The 13,342-nt window shown below is 32.3% G+C and overlaps 2 protein-coding genes and 1 long non-coding RNA gene across 5 annotated transcripts; all 3 read left to right on the top strand.

Annotated features, from left to right (window-relative positions):
• Positions 1–863: 863 nt before the first annotated feature.
• LOC112734919 (uncharacterized) lies at positions 864–2,186 on the top strand. Its single transcript, XR_003168465.3, has 2 exons — positions 864–1,252; positions 1,845–2,186. It is a non-coding gene; the product is annotated as an uncharacterized lncRNA (long non-coding RNA).
• A 1,590-nt stretch (positions 2,187–3,776) lies between these two features.
• Positions 3,777–6,583, top strand: LOC112734894 (uncharacterized). Of its 3 annotated transcripts, none has more exons than XM_025784436.3 (8): positions 3,777–4,022; positions 4,222–4,447; positions 4,580–4,644; positions 4,741–4,839; positions 5,220–5,289; positions 5,376–5,447; positions 5,790–5,918; positions 6,236–6,583. In XM_025784436.3, the coding sequence occupies exons 2-8, from the start codon at positions 4,247–4,249 to the stop codon at positions 6,380–6,382; spliced, it is 783 nt and encodes a 260-aa protein (XP_025640221.1). In that variant the 5' UTR covers positions 3,777–4,022; positions 4,222–4,246; the 3' UTR covers positions 6,383–6,583. The 3 variants fall into 3 exon arrangements, with proteins under 3 accessions (XP_025640221.1, XP_025640209.1, XP_072069792.1); XM_025784424.3 differs by having other exon boundaries at positions 3,842–4,022; positions 4,140–4,447; XM_072213691.1 differs by lacking the exon at positions 3,777–4,022 and having other exon boundaries at positions 4,046–4,447.
• A 1,695-nt stretch (positions 6,584–8,278) lies between these two features.
• Positions 8,279–12,215, top strand: LOC112734884 (26S proteasome regulatory subunit 7). The gene is made up of 10 exons (XM_025784409.3): positions 8,279–8,580; positions 9,489–9,570; positions 9,908–9,999; positions 10,099–10,176; positions 10,363–10,424; positions 10,527–10,671; positions 10,761–10,979; positions 11,063–11,244; positions 11,395–11,570; positions 11,866–12,215. The coding sequence occupies exons 1-10, from the start codon at positions 8,494–8,496 to the stop codon at positions 12,021–12,023; spliced, it is 1,281 nt and encodes a 426-aa protein (XP_025640194.1). The 5' UTR covers positions 8,279–8,493; the 3' UTR covers positions 12,024–12,215.
• Positions 12,216–13,342: the final 1,127 nt, after the last annotated feature.

Here is a 13,342-nt window from a genome sequence, read left to right as displayed (position 1 = left end):
TTGGATGATAATTGGATGAGGCTCATAGAAATAAGAGTTTTCAATTTCAGAGGCAAGTCGTTGTCCTGAAATAGTAATCCCTAGTTACTTCCCTTAGTTTTCATTCGAGTTCGACCATGTCGGCGATTATAGAGTCATTATTAATATCATCTTGAAATAGTGACATAACAATTAGGTCATGCATTGTTTGGAACAGTAGAAAATTCTCAGGCAAATTCATTAGTATAAACATCTCATTTTGGATAGAACTCATAAAATCTTGCTTGACTTGCGAGCAAAATTGCATAAAAATATTGTTTGGAGATGGAAGAGGATTTGCCAAAGACTTGTTGATAGAATACCCGTTCATTGGGAATTAGTATCTTGAATGCTATGGTAAAGTGCTTAATACACTTCTTGACCGTACTCATCTGGGCCACGGATCTGTCCGATTTCAACTCAGATTCACACATGTTTTACTAGAAAGAATTTCATAAGTTCTCTAAGAAATATGTGGTTCCTCGAGCAAAATCCATCACAGTAAGGGATACATTATCATTGTGTCCTTCTAGTTTTTGTTCTTGTTCTTTTCCTCTCTTAGAAAAAATGTTGTAGAAAAATATCACTAACACAAACACACCACATGCTTTGAACTAACAACGATAGTGTAGTAACACCTTTTCTACATAGTTATCAAATCTGGCTCGACCTAGCCGGTTCGACCGGACCAAGTCACTCATTGAACCGCTTAAGCATTGAACCCCATGAAAACCAGTTCGACTCGGACGGGTTTTGTAAAAACCGGTGACCCAGCCGGTTCATGTAATTTAGACCGGGTCATGTTCCATTTTTTTTAAAAAAAATTGGAAAACGGCGTCGCTTAAAGGACGCCCTTCGCCCCCCAACCCTAATTCCCTTATCTGAACTTTGAAGTAGCTTCTTTCACTCTCTCTCTCTCTCTCTCTCTCTCAATCTCTCTCACTCACTTCTCTAAACTCTGAAGAACCCGCTCACCTTCGCTCAAGCTCTCTCACGGTGTTACCCTCAAGCTTTCTCGTGACTCTTCTCTAGTCTCTCACTTCTCTCTCAATCTCGCACTCATTGTCTCAGAGAGGTCTTCGCGTTTTGTGTCGTCACCATCTCGTACTCAGTTGTCGCCATCTCTGCGCTCGTCTTTGTCGGCGGCAGAATCAGACGGAACCAGCATTTGGTCGTTATCATCTTCGGCCGTCAGTTGGTGAGCTTCCTTCACCGGCAATTGGTCCCTGGGTAGGTGAGCTTCCTTCGGCCATATTCTTTTTTATTTCAATTTCATTGTTGTAAATCATAATTATGCCTTGAATTTGTTAATGAAAGTTGAATTTGTTGTTGAAAATATGACTAAGCTAATTTTTTTTTGGCTAAAAATCATCACTTGTTGCTGATTATCATCATTGGTGGTTGAATTTATTGCTGCGTTACTGAAATAATGAATTAGCTAATTTTTTTGTTGCTGTAAATTATATTTTGAGGTAAATTTTTTGTTGCTAAATATTATCAATGAGCTGAATTCATTTGTTCTGTCGTCTCCGAATTCATTGGTCCAACATTTACAATTGTGATGAGTAACATGATTGAAGTTTTTTACTATAGAAATTATGCATCCATGGAGAAGAAAACCAAGGAGTATGTGTTTATATATATTGGAGTTGGACACTATGCAGTTGTTGCATATTTAATTCAACATTACTTTTTCAGTATGGATGAGAACCTCACCACTAGAGTTAGAAGAATGCTTTTCGGCACTTAATTAAGTGACTAATACTAATTAATTGATGTTAAAATAAACATGTAATGTTAATGTGAGTTTGATCTGTTTATGGTAGCTATATTGAGGAATGAAGTAGGATGGTTCGATGAGGAAGAACACAACTCAAGTCTGGTGGCAGCAAAGCTTGCAACAGATGCAACTAATTCAAGTCTGCCATTGTTAAGAGGATTTTAGTCATTTTACAGAATATGATTTTGTTGTTGTAAATCATCTTTGCAGATAAATTTTTTGTTGTCATAAATCATCATTGAACTTTAATTTACTTATTGTGTTATATTTTTCTCTCTTTATTTAAATTGAGAAAATATTTTGTATTAGTAACGAATTTATTATATATTTTTGTAATATTAGTTATGTTTAAGAATTAATACTTAATTTTTGTTAGTGTGTTTGTGAAGACATATTTTTAAACTTTTAATTTTAAGCTTATTTTTTTATAATTTGATATTTATATTTAATTAGATCGGGTTAACTGGTTTAATTAGTGATCTACTGGTTGAACCAATGACCTAGTAGTGCGACCAGGTTGATTATCGGTTCGATTCTGATAACTATACTTTTTTGAATATTTCAACCGAGGAAGGAAAATGGCAAAAGAACAACAACAACAACATAGGAAAGAGCAAAAAGAGTGTACCCAAGGTTCCATGATTTTTTTGTCTGTAAACTTGAACATGGACCTTGAAAATCTTTAAAAAAATTGGTCGGTTAAGTCGGTTCACCGGTTAACCGATTTTTTGACCGATTTTTTGTTAAATGATTTTTAAGATCGACCGAACTGCTTCGGTGACCAATTTCCAGTTAACCCAATTGAATTGGTCGGTCCAATTCGATTTTTAAAACTATGCTATTTTCAATTCAGTTTAAGAATACTACCTCCCTTTTTTCTCCTCGACTCTTGTGACTTCTCCTCAAATTAAGTACTCGCCAAATTTTTTAGATACTTTATGCTTTGGTCATCATTCATTAGAAGTATCCAACTTGATTGTTACCTAAATTCATAATAGCTGTTGTTTTATCTTACAGGTAAGGCTTTGCTAGCAAATTAAAAACCACACACAAAGCACACAAAACAATAGCAATTTCCTCTTTTACTTCTACCCTCTAACTGAGATTCTGTTTTATATCAAACACTTTATTTATTATAAGAAAAATATTTTACTGTCGAAATAAATTACTAGAACAATAAAATATGCTGGCACCTATGTGACAATTGCTTTTGAAAAATATTATGTAGTCCATGCAGCACCATTCATATGTTATAAAAAAGGAAGTCATAAAGAGAGGTAAAAAAACTCATTTATCTTTTGAAAAACAACTAATCACCTAACAGAAAAATAATATTGTGCTCGGTGCACAATTCCAAGTAGGACCTTTAGATATTCTATATCCAGGGAGCTCTGAATAAAGATCAATAGCAAAACTGAAAGACCTAAAAGGAGGTCCAATTTGTTTCCAATGCATAATAATATTTCAAAATTTTGAATGTCAAAGCAAAATACCCAATCTAAAAGTGTAGTTAGAGAAAATGGCTGCATATAACAAGAAAATCAAATCTACATTATATGCATGTCACTACAAATGCATACTTAAGACAGGCAGAACAAAATAAATAGCCGAAGAATAATTCACATACATATTGATGTATTTTTGTTTATAATTTGCAAACCAAGAGGTTTAATTAACTAAATTACGTTCAATTTAATCAAAATAGGAGTAGATCACATTAATAATAATTTATACATGATAATTTAGACAACTTTAAAAGGTATAATTGCAATAGTTAATTTCATTCAATAACTAAATACTATCTTTTTTGAATACTATAATGAGTAATTTTGTAACACATAGATGATAAATTTAAAATTATTGTATTCTGCCAGCAGACTAGACTAAGCTAAACGAATTTATGGGAAAAGAAAAAAAAAAAGTAAAAAAAGTAAAGATCCGTGTATTAGTACCCCGTCTACTCTACATATCCGACCGTTTTACACTTTTACCCCTCAATATCACACTCCGCCATAATCATCCAAATTCTCTCCCCCAAAAGTTCCTAACCCGTTTCCTATTTCATCGCCATCATCTTCATACTGAATACTGAAACAGCGAAACTACCTTCTTGTCCGTTTGTGAATGTGTAGTTTTTTCGTTCACTCTCTCCCCACAAAACGCATCGTTTTGACATCATCTCTTTCGTCATTCAAGCCTCATTCGTAATTTGCTTCTTTTCAGGGTAAAGAAAAGAAAAGAAAATTTAACTCCTTTTCAGTTCTTCTTCTTTAACACTACTATTTTTCTTTTTCTTTTTACTTTTTTTTCGAGTTTGACACTGAATATTCAAACTACGCAGATTCGGATTCTGCTTCATTTCACATCAAAGATTGTAACTTCACCGCCAAGACTGAACATTTCTCTGGTTGGAAACTTTCTAGGGTTCTTGCCGCCAAAAGAGTCAACATGAGAGCCAAATTGGTTGTGTTCCCAATACGAGGGAGAAACTGGTGCTTCAGCAGAGCCATTGATCATTCTCTTAAGAATTCAGCTACTTCTTCTTCTCATTCTCCTCCAACGTTCAAAGAACTGTGGAAGGGCGTTAATGTTGCTGATAAACCCTTTAATGCCAAAGCTGAGCTTCTTGCTGATTACTGTGGCAACAAGGTGCCTTTTTGTTGTTTCGATCATTGTATTAACTTTGTTTCTTTGTCAATTTCTGTTTCTTGGGTTGTCACATTCTTGTGTGTACTGTTTTCTTAACCAATTGCTTTATTTGGTTGTGGTTGCGGTTAATAGATGAATAAAGCTTGGATTGGTTTGGAAAAAGCACCGGATGGGTCTATCAAGAAGAAGATTCATGGGTTAGTTTTTTACATTGTTGGTTTTGAATGATAGTCTTTTAAAAGTGTTGATTACGCTATGCATAATATGCTCGAATGTGATTTGAGTTGTTGCAGGTGGGGGTCATGGCTTTTGTCACAGGTTAAGCCCTCCGAGATTTTCTTGAAATCTATATCGAATGAAGTCACTAGCGTCGAAGTCATTTACCCTTCAAGGTTGGTGCCGCAGCCTTGTTTTGATGCATACTTGCTTGGTTTCGGAATAGTTTAGTAGTTTACTACTCTTAATAGTAGATTCGCCTTCTATATATGTTTATTATGGGGTTGATATGTATGGCAATGTTGAGTTTGATTCCTGTGTATGAGCCTTTTAAGAGGTGCTTAGAAACCTTGCCTGATATATGACAATCTTGTTCGCCGAAGATTAAGACATATTGCTATGAGGTAATTCTCCCTCTAACACCTGTTTCCAAAAAAAGCAGCAAAAGGTTGATGGTGTTGGAACAATAATTTAATCTGGAATCTGTTAGTGTAGCTTCCAATTTAATTCTGTATTTAAATCTTCATTGTTATATGAACTATTGTCTCATTTACAGGGGAACAATTATCCACCGGAAATACTTGTATGCTACAGTTTCATTGATTCCATTTTCCTCTGCACTGATGGTATGTATGTGCTCGGTGGACTTGTGTTTGCTCTTTAATATCTATCTTGGGTTCAATTGATGGCCATTCTTAATTGTACATTGTAGGTTTTACCTTTGCCTAATGTCGCATTCTTCTGGGTTTCATTTCGGGCTTATTCTCATTGGAGAGCCCTTCAGGTTTGTACTACTATTAGATTTGCAATGCACTTATTCTCCCTCTATAATAATTTATGGTAATCTGTCTGTTTTGCTGCCACAATCAGAGATGTCTCTACTGCTCATGTTTGTCTTGGCTTTCTACTTTTATATGATAGTGCCATGTTTTATTGTCATGCGGCATGCGCAATCAGTGGATTTATTTATGCCTAGTATGTTTTGGAAGGGGCATCATTTGATTTGGAAGGACTTTGAAAATTGCTTTGTTCTTGATAGATGTTCACTTTCAATTAGGCCAATGGATAGTATTTTTGTATAATGTTTTGAGCTTCGCTTCTGACTTGTTTTTTGTTGCCTTCTTAGGGAAGTGAGAAGCTATTCCAACTCGCCTCCGATAGCAGCAAGATGTCTAACACATCGACTCATAAGAAGGAAACTGAGCATAAGGACTCAACCAATAAAACCAATAATAGTTCAGATGAACCACACTTGGTAAGTGTCTCATGCAATCTGATCTATAGCATCAATTAAGACATTGTCAAGTGTAATTGATTTAACAATTTGCAAAATATGTTATTATATTTAGAATGCATGCTTTATAGTTTTGTAGGCTAGAACTATTTTTTAAAGCCTTTGGTACATTGGATGTGCAAGAGTGAAAGCATATTATTGTTTTGCTTAATGAATCATATACTTTAGTTCTCAACTAATATCATATCATATCCCCCCAAAAAAAGTGTGTAATACTATTTTATGTGCTAACATTCATTTTGTACTCTGTTTTTTCTTTTAATAATCATATGACTTAGAAATTGCTGCCATCGGAAGAACTTGATGATCTTGTTGAACTTGAAGATGGGAAAGACGGCCTGAGTCAACAAGCCATCACAAAAATTTGCAAGATATATGATTTGAACACCATAGATGTTCTAAAATACAAGAAGTCTACCTTTTGATCATCACAATTTTGTAATGCAACATGCTTTTTTTTTTTCACCAATTAATTCATTCACATTTTTAGGTGTAATTACATGAATTTTTTGTAAGTAGGATTTTACAGAGATACTAACTGGTTCAGAGTTTTGAGTACATATTACTCGTGAATAACTTCGTCTTCGGTTGTGTAATTTCAATTGTATGAATGAGACTTTGAGTTTTGGTCGTGTGTTCTAGTTCCAATTTCTCCCCTTACTATCTTTGGTAAATAAAATAACATATAATAACAAATGAGGGAGTTCTAAATAGTGTCATTGTTTCGTATACCTTGTTATTCACTAACTTCTATAATCAACGGTGGTTAAACTTGAATTGACTGTAAATTCTTGTGGAAATTTTTTTTGTAAGAAATTAGTTAGAGTTGGTTTAAATACAGACAAATATATATATATATATATATATATATATATATATATATATATATATTTCAAAAAATTATAAAAAATATTTCTCTTTAAATGTTTTTTAGGAGTAATTTTTATTTTTATTATATTTGTCAAATTTAAGATAACAAAAAAATGCTTATTTTTTGGAAAGCTATAAGTTTTTTTATTTGTCTAAAGATAACAAAAAATATTTTTGTTCATATCTGATCCAAATTATAAAGTCAGACCCAATAAAGATAAAAGGTCCGTCCTAAAGATGACTTTTATTGGATATCCGATCTTTTTGAGAAGTCGGACACAACGAAAGGAACTAGCTTGTACTTATCTAAATAAGTAACTGTCACTCCAAATTTTTCATACTATTTTTATCTCATTTAGAAGATAAGATCTCAATAACTTCCTAAAATAAAGAAAACGATTATCTACCAATAAAAGTGAAACTATTCCATAAGGTGGTTATTTATTCTACTATAAATACATTGACTCCCTTTAGGTGTATTTGCGTTCTAATTTACTAAAAACCTGAATAAAATCTAACTTAAGCATCTCATACCAAGAAATCTGAATCTCATATTCAGACCCAAATCAACGTTTTAGAATTTAATAATTTCCTTAGTGCCATTTTTATTTATATATTGAATTTAGTATTTGAATATGAACTATTTATTTAGCTCTGAGTTTTTTTTACTCATTTTTTTTTATTTATCTTTAATTCTATACAATTAAAGCATGGCCAAAACCACCCAACCCCAAAATTCCTTTGTACAATAATATAGTTTTTGGAGTAAGTAATAATTTATTATTTATTTTATATAAATTTAACAACAATAACAACAACAAAAACTTAGGGAGATCGACTAATCATACAACACCTTTGCATTTTATTTTAAATTTATTGATTAAAACATTATTTAAATGCACAAATTTAATGCAATATTAAAATATTTTATTATATTAGAATTAATTATTTATCATATATTTAACTATTTTATTAAGACAAATTTAATGACTTTAATAATTAATTATTTAATTAAAAATATATAATGTTTTATTTATAAAAACACAAATATATAATAATAAATTTTTTCATCAATAGCATTTTTTTGTGCTTGTTTAGGGTTTTAAGTGTCATTATTTTTATAAAAAAAATATATTTTTTCAATGAAAAAAGATGTTTTTTTATTTTTTAGTGTGTTTGACAAATTTTTAGTAATAAAAGTAAAAATACTAGAAAAATAAAAAATATCTTTTTTAAAAAATTGTAATTTATATTTTTTTAAGATATTTTTTATATAATAAATAAATAAAAAATATTTTTATATTATTATACTTAAATATAATTAATAAATAAATTTTTTTTATAAGTATTTAAATATAAAATTATTTTTATTTTTGTTTATAATATTTTTTAATAAAAAATAACTCAAATTTTTTTTCTTTTTTAAGTTCACCCAAACAACCCTTTTATATAGAATTGCACGCAGAAGTAGTATGTAGAAGCAGTTTGTTTATAAGGCATAAATAAAAAGCCCAGCTGATTCAGTGCACAACTTCAATTCTAAATCCCTTGTTGGGTTTCGCTTCTCTCTCAAGCAAGTTCCCAACTTTACCCTCTTCATCACAGTCCGAAGAAGAAGAAGAAGAAGAAGAAGAAGAGGAGCTTCTTCACACAGCGTCCAATCGAAATGGCAATTGAACACGAAGACGAACTCAAGGACGAGAAGAACCCTAGACCTCTTGACGAAGATGACATCGCCCTCCTCAAAACCTATGTATGTAACCTCCTTTTCCTTTTTCTTCCTCTCTCCAAAACCCTAATTCCCAATTATGCCCCTTTTCTATAGCAGATCTTAACATCTACATAAGTTGTGTTTGACGTACTATATTAATCCCAATTGAATCGAGGTCTTACTTGTTTTCATCTCAGCTGCTACTCGTATTTAAACTATTAGTGGTTGTGGGGAAAAAATGAATATGTTTATCTGATTTCAATTGATTATGATTTTCGATGGTGGTGGTTAGTTAAAGTCTGTAACTTTGAACTCAGTGTATTTAGTTTTGAACTGTATAAAGTTGAAGGCTTCCTATTACTGTCTCTATTTCTGATTATGAACTTTTTGGATGCCAAGGGTTTTTAGGTTGCTGATTGGGATTTGTGTGATTGTTGTTTTTTAGGAATGGTTATGTAAATTTGAGATTTTAGTTGTATCTAGCTTGAGAAGATATTGAGGGTGCTCAATCAGAGAATATAGTTATCAATTAAGGTATATGGTAGCTTAATGGCTTAAGGACCCATGATAATTTATATCAAAATTGTTTTTTAAGAAAAAGGTCTTGATTTTTATGGTTTAACTATATATATGGTTTACAATAGGGTACTAGAGCATTTTCTGATTCATGCAGCTGAATCTTCCTATTGAGAAAAGCTTGAATGCTATTGTTTAAAAAAAGCATTTTCTGATTTGTCAATTTATGTGTAGGTTGTTGAATGTCTTTCTTCCATAGTTTAAAGGAAAATAAGTAATACTTAGATACATAGATGGTTTCCTCATTTGTTGAATCTTCACTTTCTCTTGGCTTCTCTATATTGTTGTTCACCAAAAATGCTTTCCCTTGGTCATTGGTTTTCTCATCCTTGGTGTGTTTCAAACAGACTTTCACAATATATTTATGTATGCAGGGTTTGGGACCATACTCCACAAGTATCAAAAAAGTTGAGAAGGAAATCAAAGATATGGCAAAGAAAGTGAATGACCTATGTGGTATGTGCAAAATATTTAGCTTGTTACTGCACATCTTAGTTTCCTGGCAGATCTTTCTGTTGTTAAATTAAAGTAAGTTGCATTTTGTCTGGTATCAAAATGTAGCTGTTGCTGATTACCTTTGTTTCCCGTTTTGATGACTATAAATGGTTGTTAATTTAGTATCCTTCTCCTATCCCGAAATTTATCACGTCTTCCACATAGGTGGTGTCATTAGTCTGTGGCCATTCATCAAAGTAAACTGGTCTCAAGAAATGAACATATGCTATTTTCATTGCCTTAATACTGTTTACATTTTCACAGTGTCTTAGATGTTAGCTTCCTCTTGTGGTAATAGGTATCAAGGAATCTGATACTGGTTTAGCCGCACCAAGCCAGTGGGATCTTGTGTCTGATAAGCAGATGATGCAGGAGGAGCAGCCTCTTCAGGTCCTTTTTCATTTTGGCAGTTGGGGGGCGGGTGGGGTTGATTTTCTTCGTATATTTTAAATTTCATACAATTTTTAACTATTGCTATTTGTTTAACAGGTGGCAAGGTGCACAAAGATTATAAATCCAAACTCCGAAGATGCTAAATATGTTATCAATGTGAAACAGATTGCTAAGGTGGCTATACTGTTACCTATCTTCAGATAATTAATTTTTTTCAAGATGTTCAGCTTCACTTGATGAACATAACTTGCATCTCAATTATTTGCAAGCATTATGAAATCCAAATGCGATGCCAAAGTTCTTCATTTTGTTCATTTCTTGGAATTGGGTCTAATATTCCTTTTGCTTTATTGATGACAGTTTGTTGTTGGCCTTGGTGACAAAGTTTCCCCCACTGACATAGAGGAAGGGATGCGTGTTGGGTATGTTTTTTATCAGTAAATTTAATAAAATATAACCATGTAAAAAAGAGGAACTTTATTGTCATGTGTGCTTTTTGTTTGACCTTCATATTATAATTGCAGGGTTGATAGAAACAAATATCAGATTCAAATTCCTTTGCCACCAAAGATTGATCCAAGTGTTACCATGATGACGGTTGAAGAGAAGCCTGATGTGACATATAATGATGTTGGTGGTTGTAAAGAGCAGATTGAAAAGATGCGAGAAGTAAATACTACAAAATTCTCCATTTTCTAAATTACAATAAAGGAAATAAATTATATTACGTGGCACTAAATTATTAATTTCCCTTTTAGGTAGTTGAACTTCCTATGCTTCATCCGGAGAAATTTGTCAAGCTTGGAATTGACCCTCCAAAGGGAGTTCTTTGTTATGGTCCCCCGGGAACTGGCAAAACACTTCTAGCAAGGGCTGTGGCTAATAGGACTGATGCTTGTTTTATAAGAGTCATTGGAAGTGAACTGGTTCAGAAGTATGTTGGTGAGGGAGCTCGGATGGTTCGGGAACTATTTCAGGTAAATATTTACCTAGGACCTGTGTTTAGCTTTTGATCATTGTTTGATATATCATTCAACTAAAATTGTTATCTCCTGCACAGATGGCTCGTTCAAAGAAGGCTTGCATTGTCTTTTTTGATGAAGTTGATGCAATTGGTGGTGCAAGGTTTGATGATGGTGTTGGTGGTGACAATGAGGTTCAGCGCACAATGCTTGAAATTGTGAATCAGCTCGATGGGTTTGATGCTCGTGGAAACATCAAAGTTCTCATGGCAACAAACAGGTTGGTTGATTTGCCCATCAAATTATTTCCCCCTTTATTTCAATGTTAATATAGATTTTTTGATGAGAATGATCAAGTATGCACTTAAATTTGTTATTTTCAAACCCTTTAAGGTGCTAGATGTCTGATCATTTATGGCTTTTTTGTTAGACCTGACACACTAGATCCGGCACTACTACGGCCTGGACGATTGGATCGTAAAGTGGAATTCGGTCTTCCTGATTTAGAGAGTAGGACGCAGATATTCAAGATTCACACAAGAACCATGAACTGCGAAAGGGACATCCGTTTTGAACTTCTAGCTCGGCTTTGCCCGAATTCCACTGGTGAGAATTCCTCTAAGACTTGGCAATTCTTAATTTAGGCCCATACTTTTTAACCACACTAACACTGTTAAGTATCTCAGCATTGTGGATGGTATTCTTAACTTTGGTCCATACTGTTAATGCATTCTATTTCGGCATTACCTATATTTCATGTTCCGGTTTCTGTTCTTTTTCAAGCCCTCCAGCCACACTGAGAAATACTTGCATGTCTCTCGAGCGAATTTGATAGATGTGTGGTTCCATTGTGCTCCATTCTTGGTTGCTTGTAGACATTGATTTTCTTGTTTATCTCCAGGAGCTGATATAAGGAGTGTGTGCACCGAAGCCGGTATGTACGCAATCCGGGCCAGAAGGAAGACTGTAACAGAGAAGGACTTCCTTGATGCAGTAAACAAAGTGATCAAGGGGTACCAGAAGTTCAGTGCAACCCCAAAGTATATGGTCTACAACTGAGTTTTTTCTTTTGTTGCCTATTTCCTAGGAGAGACCATTTTAGCACAAAAATGTTCCAAGGGGCATATGCTTATTATTTTCATTAGTAGTTTGTGAAACTTGCATGTTGGAATGCATACTTTTAAGGTTTACTCTCTTAAATCCATGTACCAAACTTTTTTCCCTTGTTATAAAACGTTCAAATTGTTTTTCTGAGTGTTGTTGCTTGTTCTTCCTTTGTTGTATTTGTGCACAATAACAACACACTCTAAAGTATGCATGTGATGGAAACTAGTTTGCGATGTTTATTATTATTATTATTATTATTATTATTATTATTATTATGAGGAATGCTAGGGGCCAGTAATTTTTGTGTTTTGTAACCATCAATTGGTTATCAATATTGCTTTTAATGGTATGAGATTACATCTAATGGTGAGATATCACTCACTTTTCTTTTGATGGTTAAGTGTTGGCCACAAAATATAAAAGTTGCTGCTTGTTAGTCCTTAGACTTTTCCTTTTATTATTATTGGAAAATTGGAACAACAGAGGTATCAAAGGAGTAATTGAATAATTTCTGTTCAAATTATAAAGTTATGACTGATTAATTTTAATGCATCATTCATTCCGGCAATATCACATTAATATTTTTCATCAGATTTTAATAACTAATTTATTTTAGAATTTAATTTTGATGTATTTTAGTATAAAATTATTTTATACGTGCATCTAAATGATCATCTAAGAGAATAATTATGATTATATTACTGTATAAAACATTTTACATATCAATGTATTAAAATTAAATTTTTTATTTTAATGTATCATATATTAAGTTAGACTTTATATATTTAAATTATCCCCTTCAAATTATTTTGGTCAATTGATAATATTTATTAAAACTTGACATTTTTTTAAATTTTTGTATTTTAAAATAAACTTAATTTTGATATATTATTAATGTAAAATAATTTTATACGTGTATTTAATTAGGTGAAAATTCGTATTTAAACTTGAATAATTTGATTAAATTTTTATTTAATAATTTTCAATTATCAACTTTAGGTAAAGTTGATTACATCTGAGTTTTCACCCTCTAATTATATATCATCGGATCAACAAAAATATTGACTACGTGAATGTTATGCAAAAATAAATGTAAATATAAGATGTGGATTAATATTAAGGTGGATACTCAAGTACAGTCAATTTCACTTCACTTAAAATTAATAATTGAAAATTATTAGATAAAAATTTAGTCAAATCAATCAAATTATTTAATAATTCTTAAATATCAATTTCATATGAAGTTGACTGGACATGAAACCTGAGTTCTC

Source organism: Arachis hypogaea, chromosome 2 (genome assembly GCF_003086295.3).
Source record: "Arachis hypogaea cultivar Tifrunner chromosome 2, arahy.Tifrunner.gnm2.J5K5, whole genome shotgun sequence".
Classification (NCBI taxonomy): Eukaryota; Viridiplantae; Streptophyta; class Magnoliopsida; order Fabales; family Fabaceae; genus Arachis; species Arachis hypogaea.
The sequence above is the reverse complement of the archived record's forward strand: the minus strand, read 5'-3'. Positions and strand labels throughout refer to the sequence as shown.

Excerpts from the sequence above, each read along its gene's own strand:
- LOC112734894 (XM_025784436.3), top strand. The coding sequence starts at position 4,247 with ATGAGAGCCAAATTGGTTGTGTTCCCAATACGAGGGAGAAACTGGTGC. Across the intron at positions 5,290-5,375 it reads CATTTTCCTCTGCACTGATG|GTTTTACCTTTGCCTAATGT; the intron begins GTATGTATGTGC and ends TGTACATTGTAG. Across the intron at positions 5,919-6,235 it reads GTTCAGATGAACCACACTTG|AAATTGCTGCCATCGGAAGA; the intron begins GTAAGTGTCTCA and ends CATATGACTTAG.
- LOC112734884 (XM_025784409.3), top strand. The coding sequence starts at position 8,494 with ATGGCAATTGAACACGAAGACGAACTCAAGGACGAGAAGAACCCTAGA. Across the intron at positions 10,177-10,362 it reads ATGTGAAACAGATTGCTAAG|TTTGTTGTTGGCCTTGGTGA; the intron begins GTGGCTATACTG and ends TATTGATGACAG. Across the intron at positions 10,980-11,062 it reads TGGTTCGGGAACTATTTCAG|ATGGCTCGTTCAAAGAAGGC; the intron begins GTAAATATTTAC and ends TCTCCTGCACAG.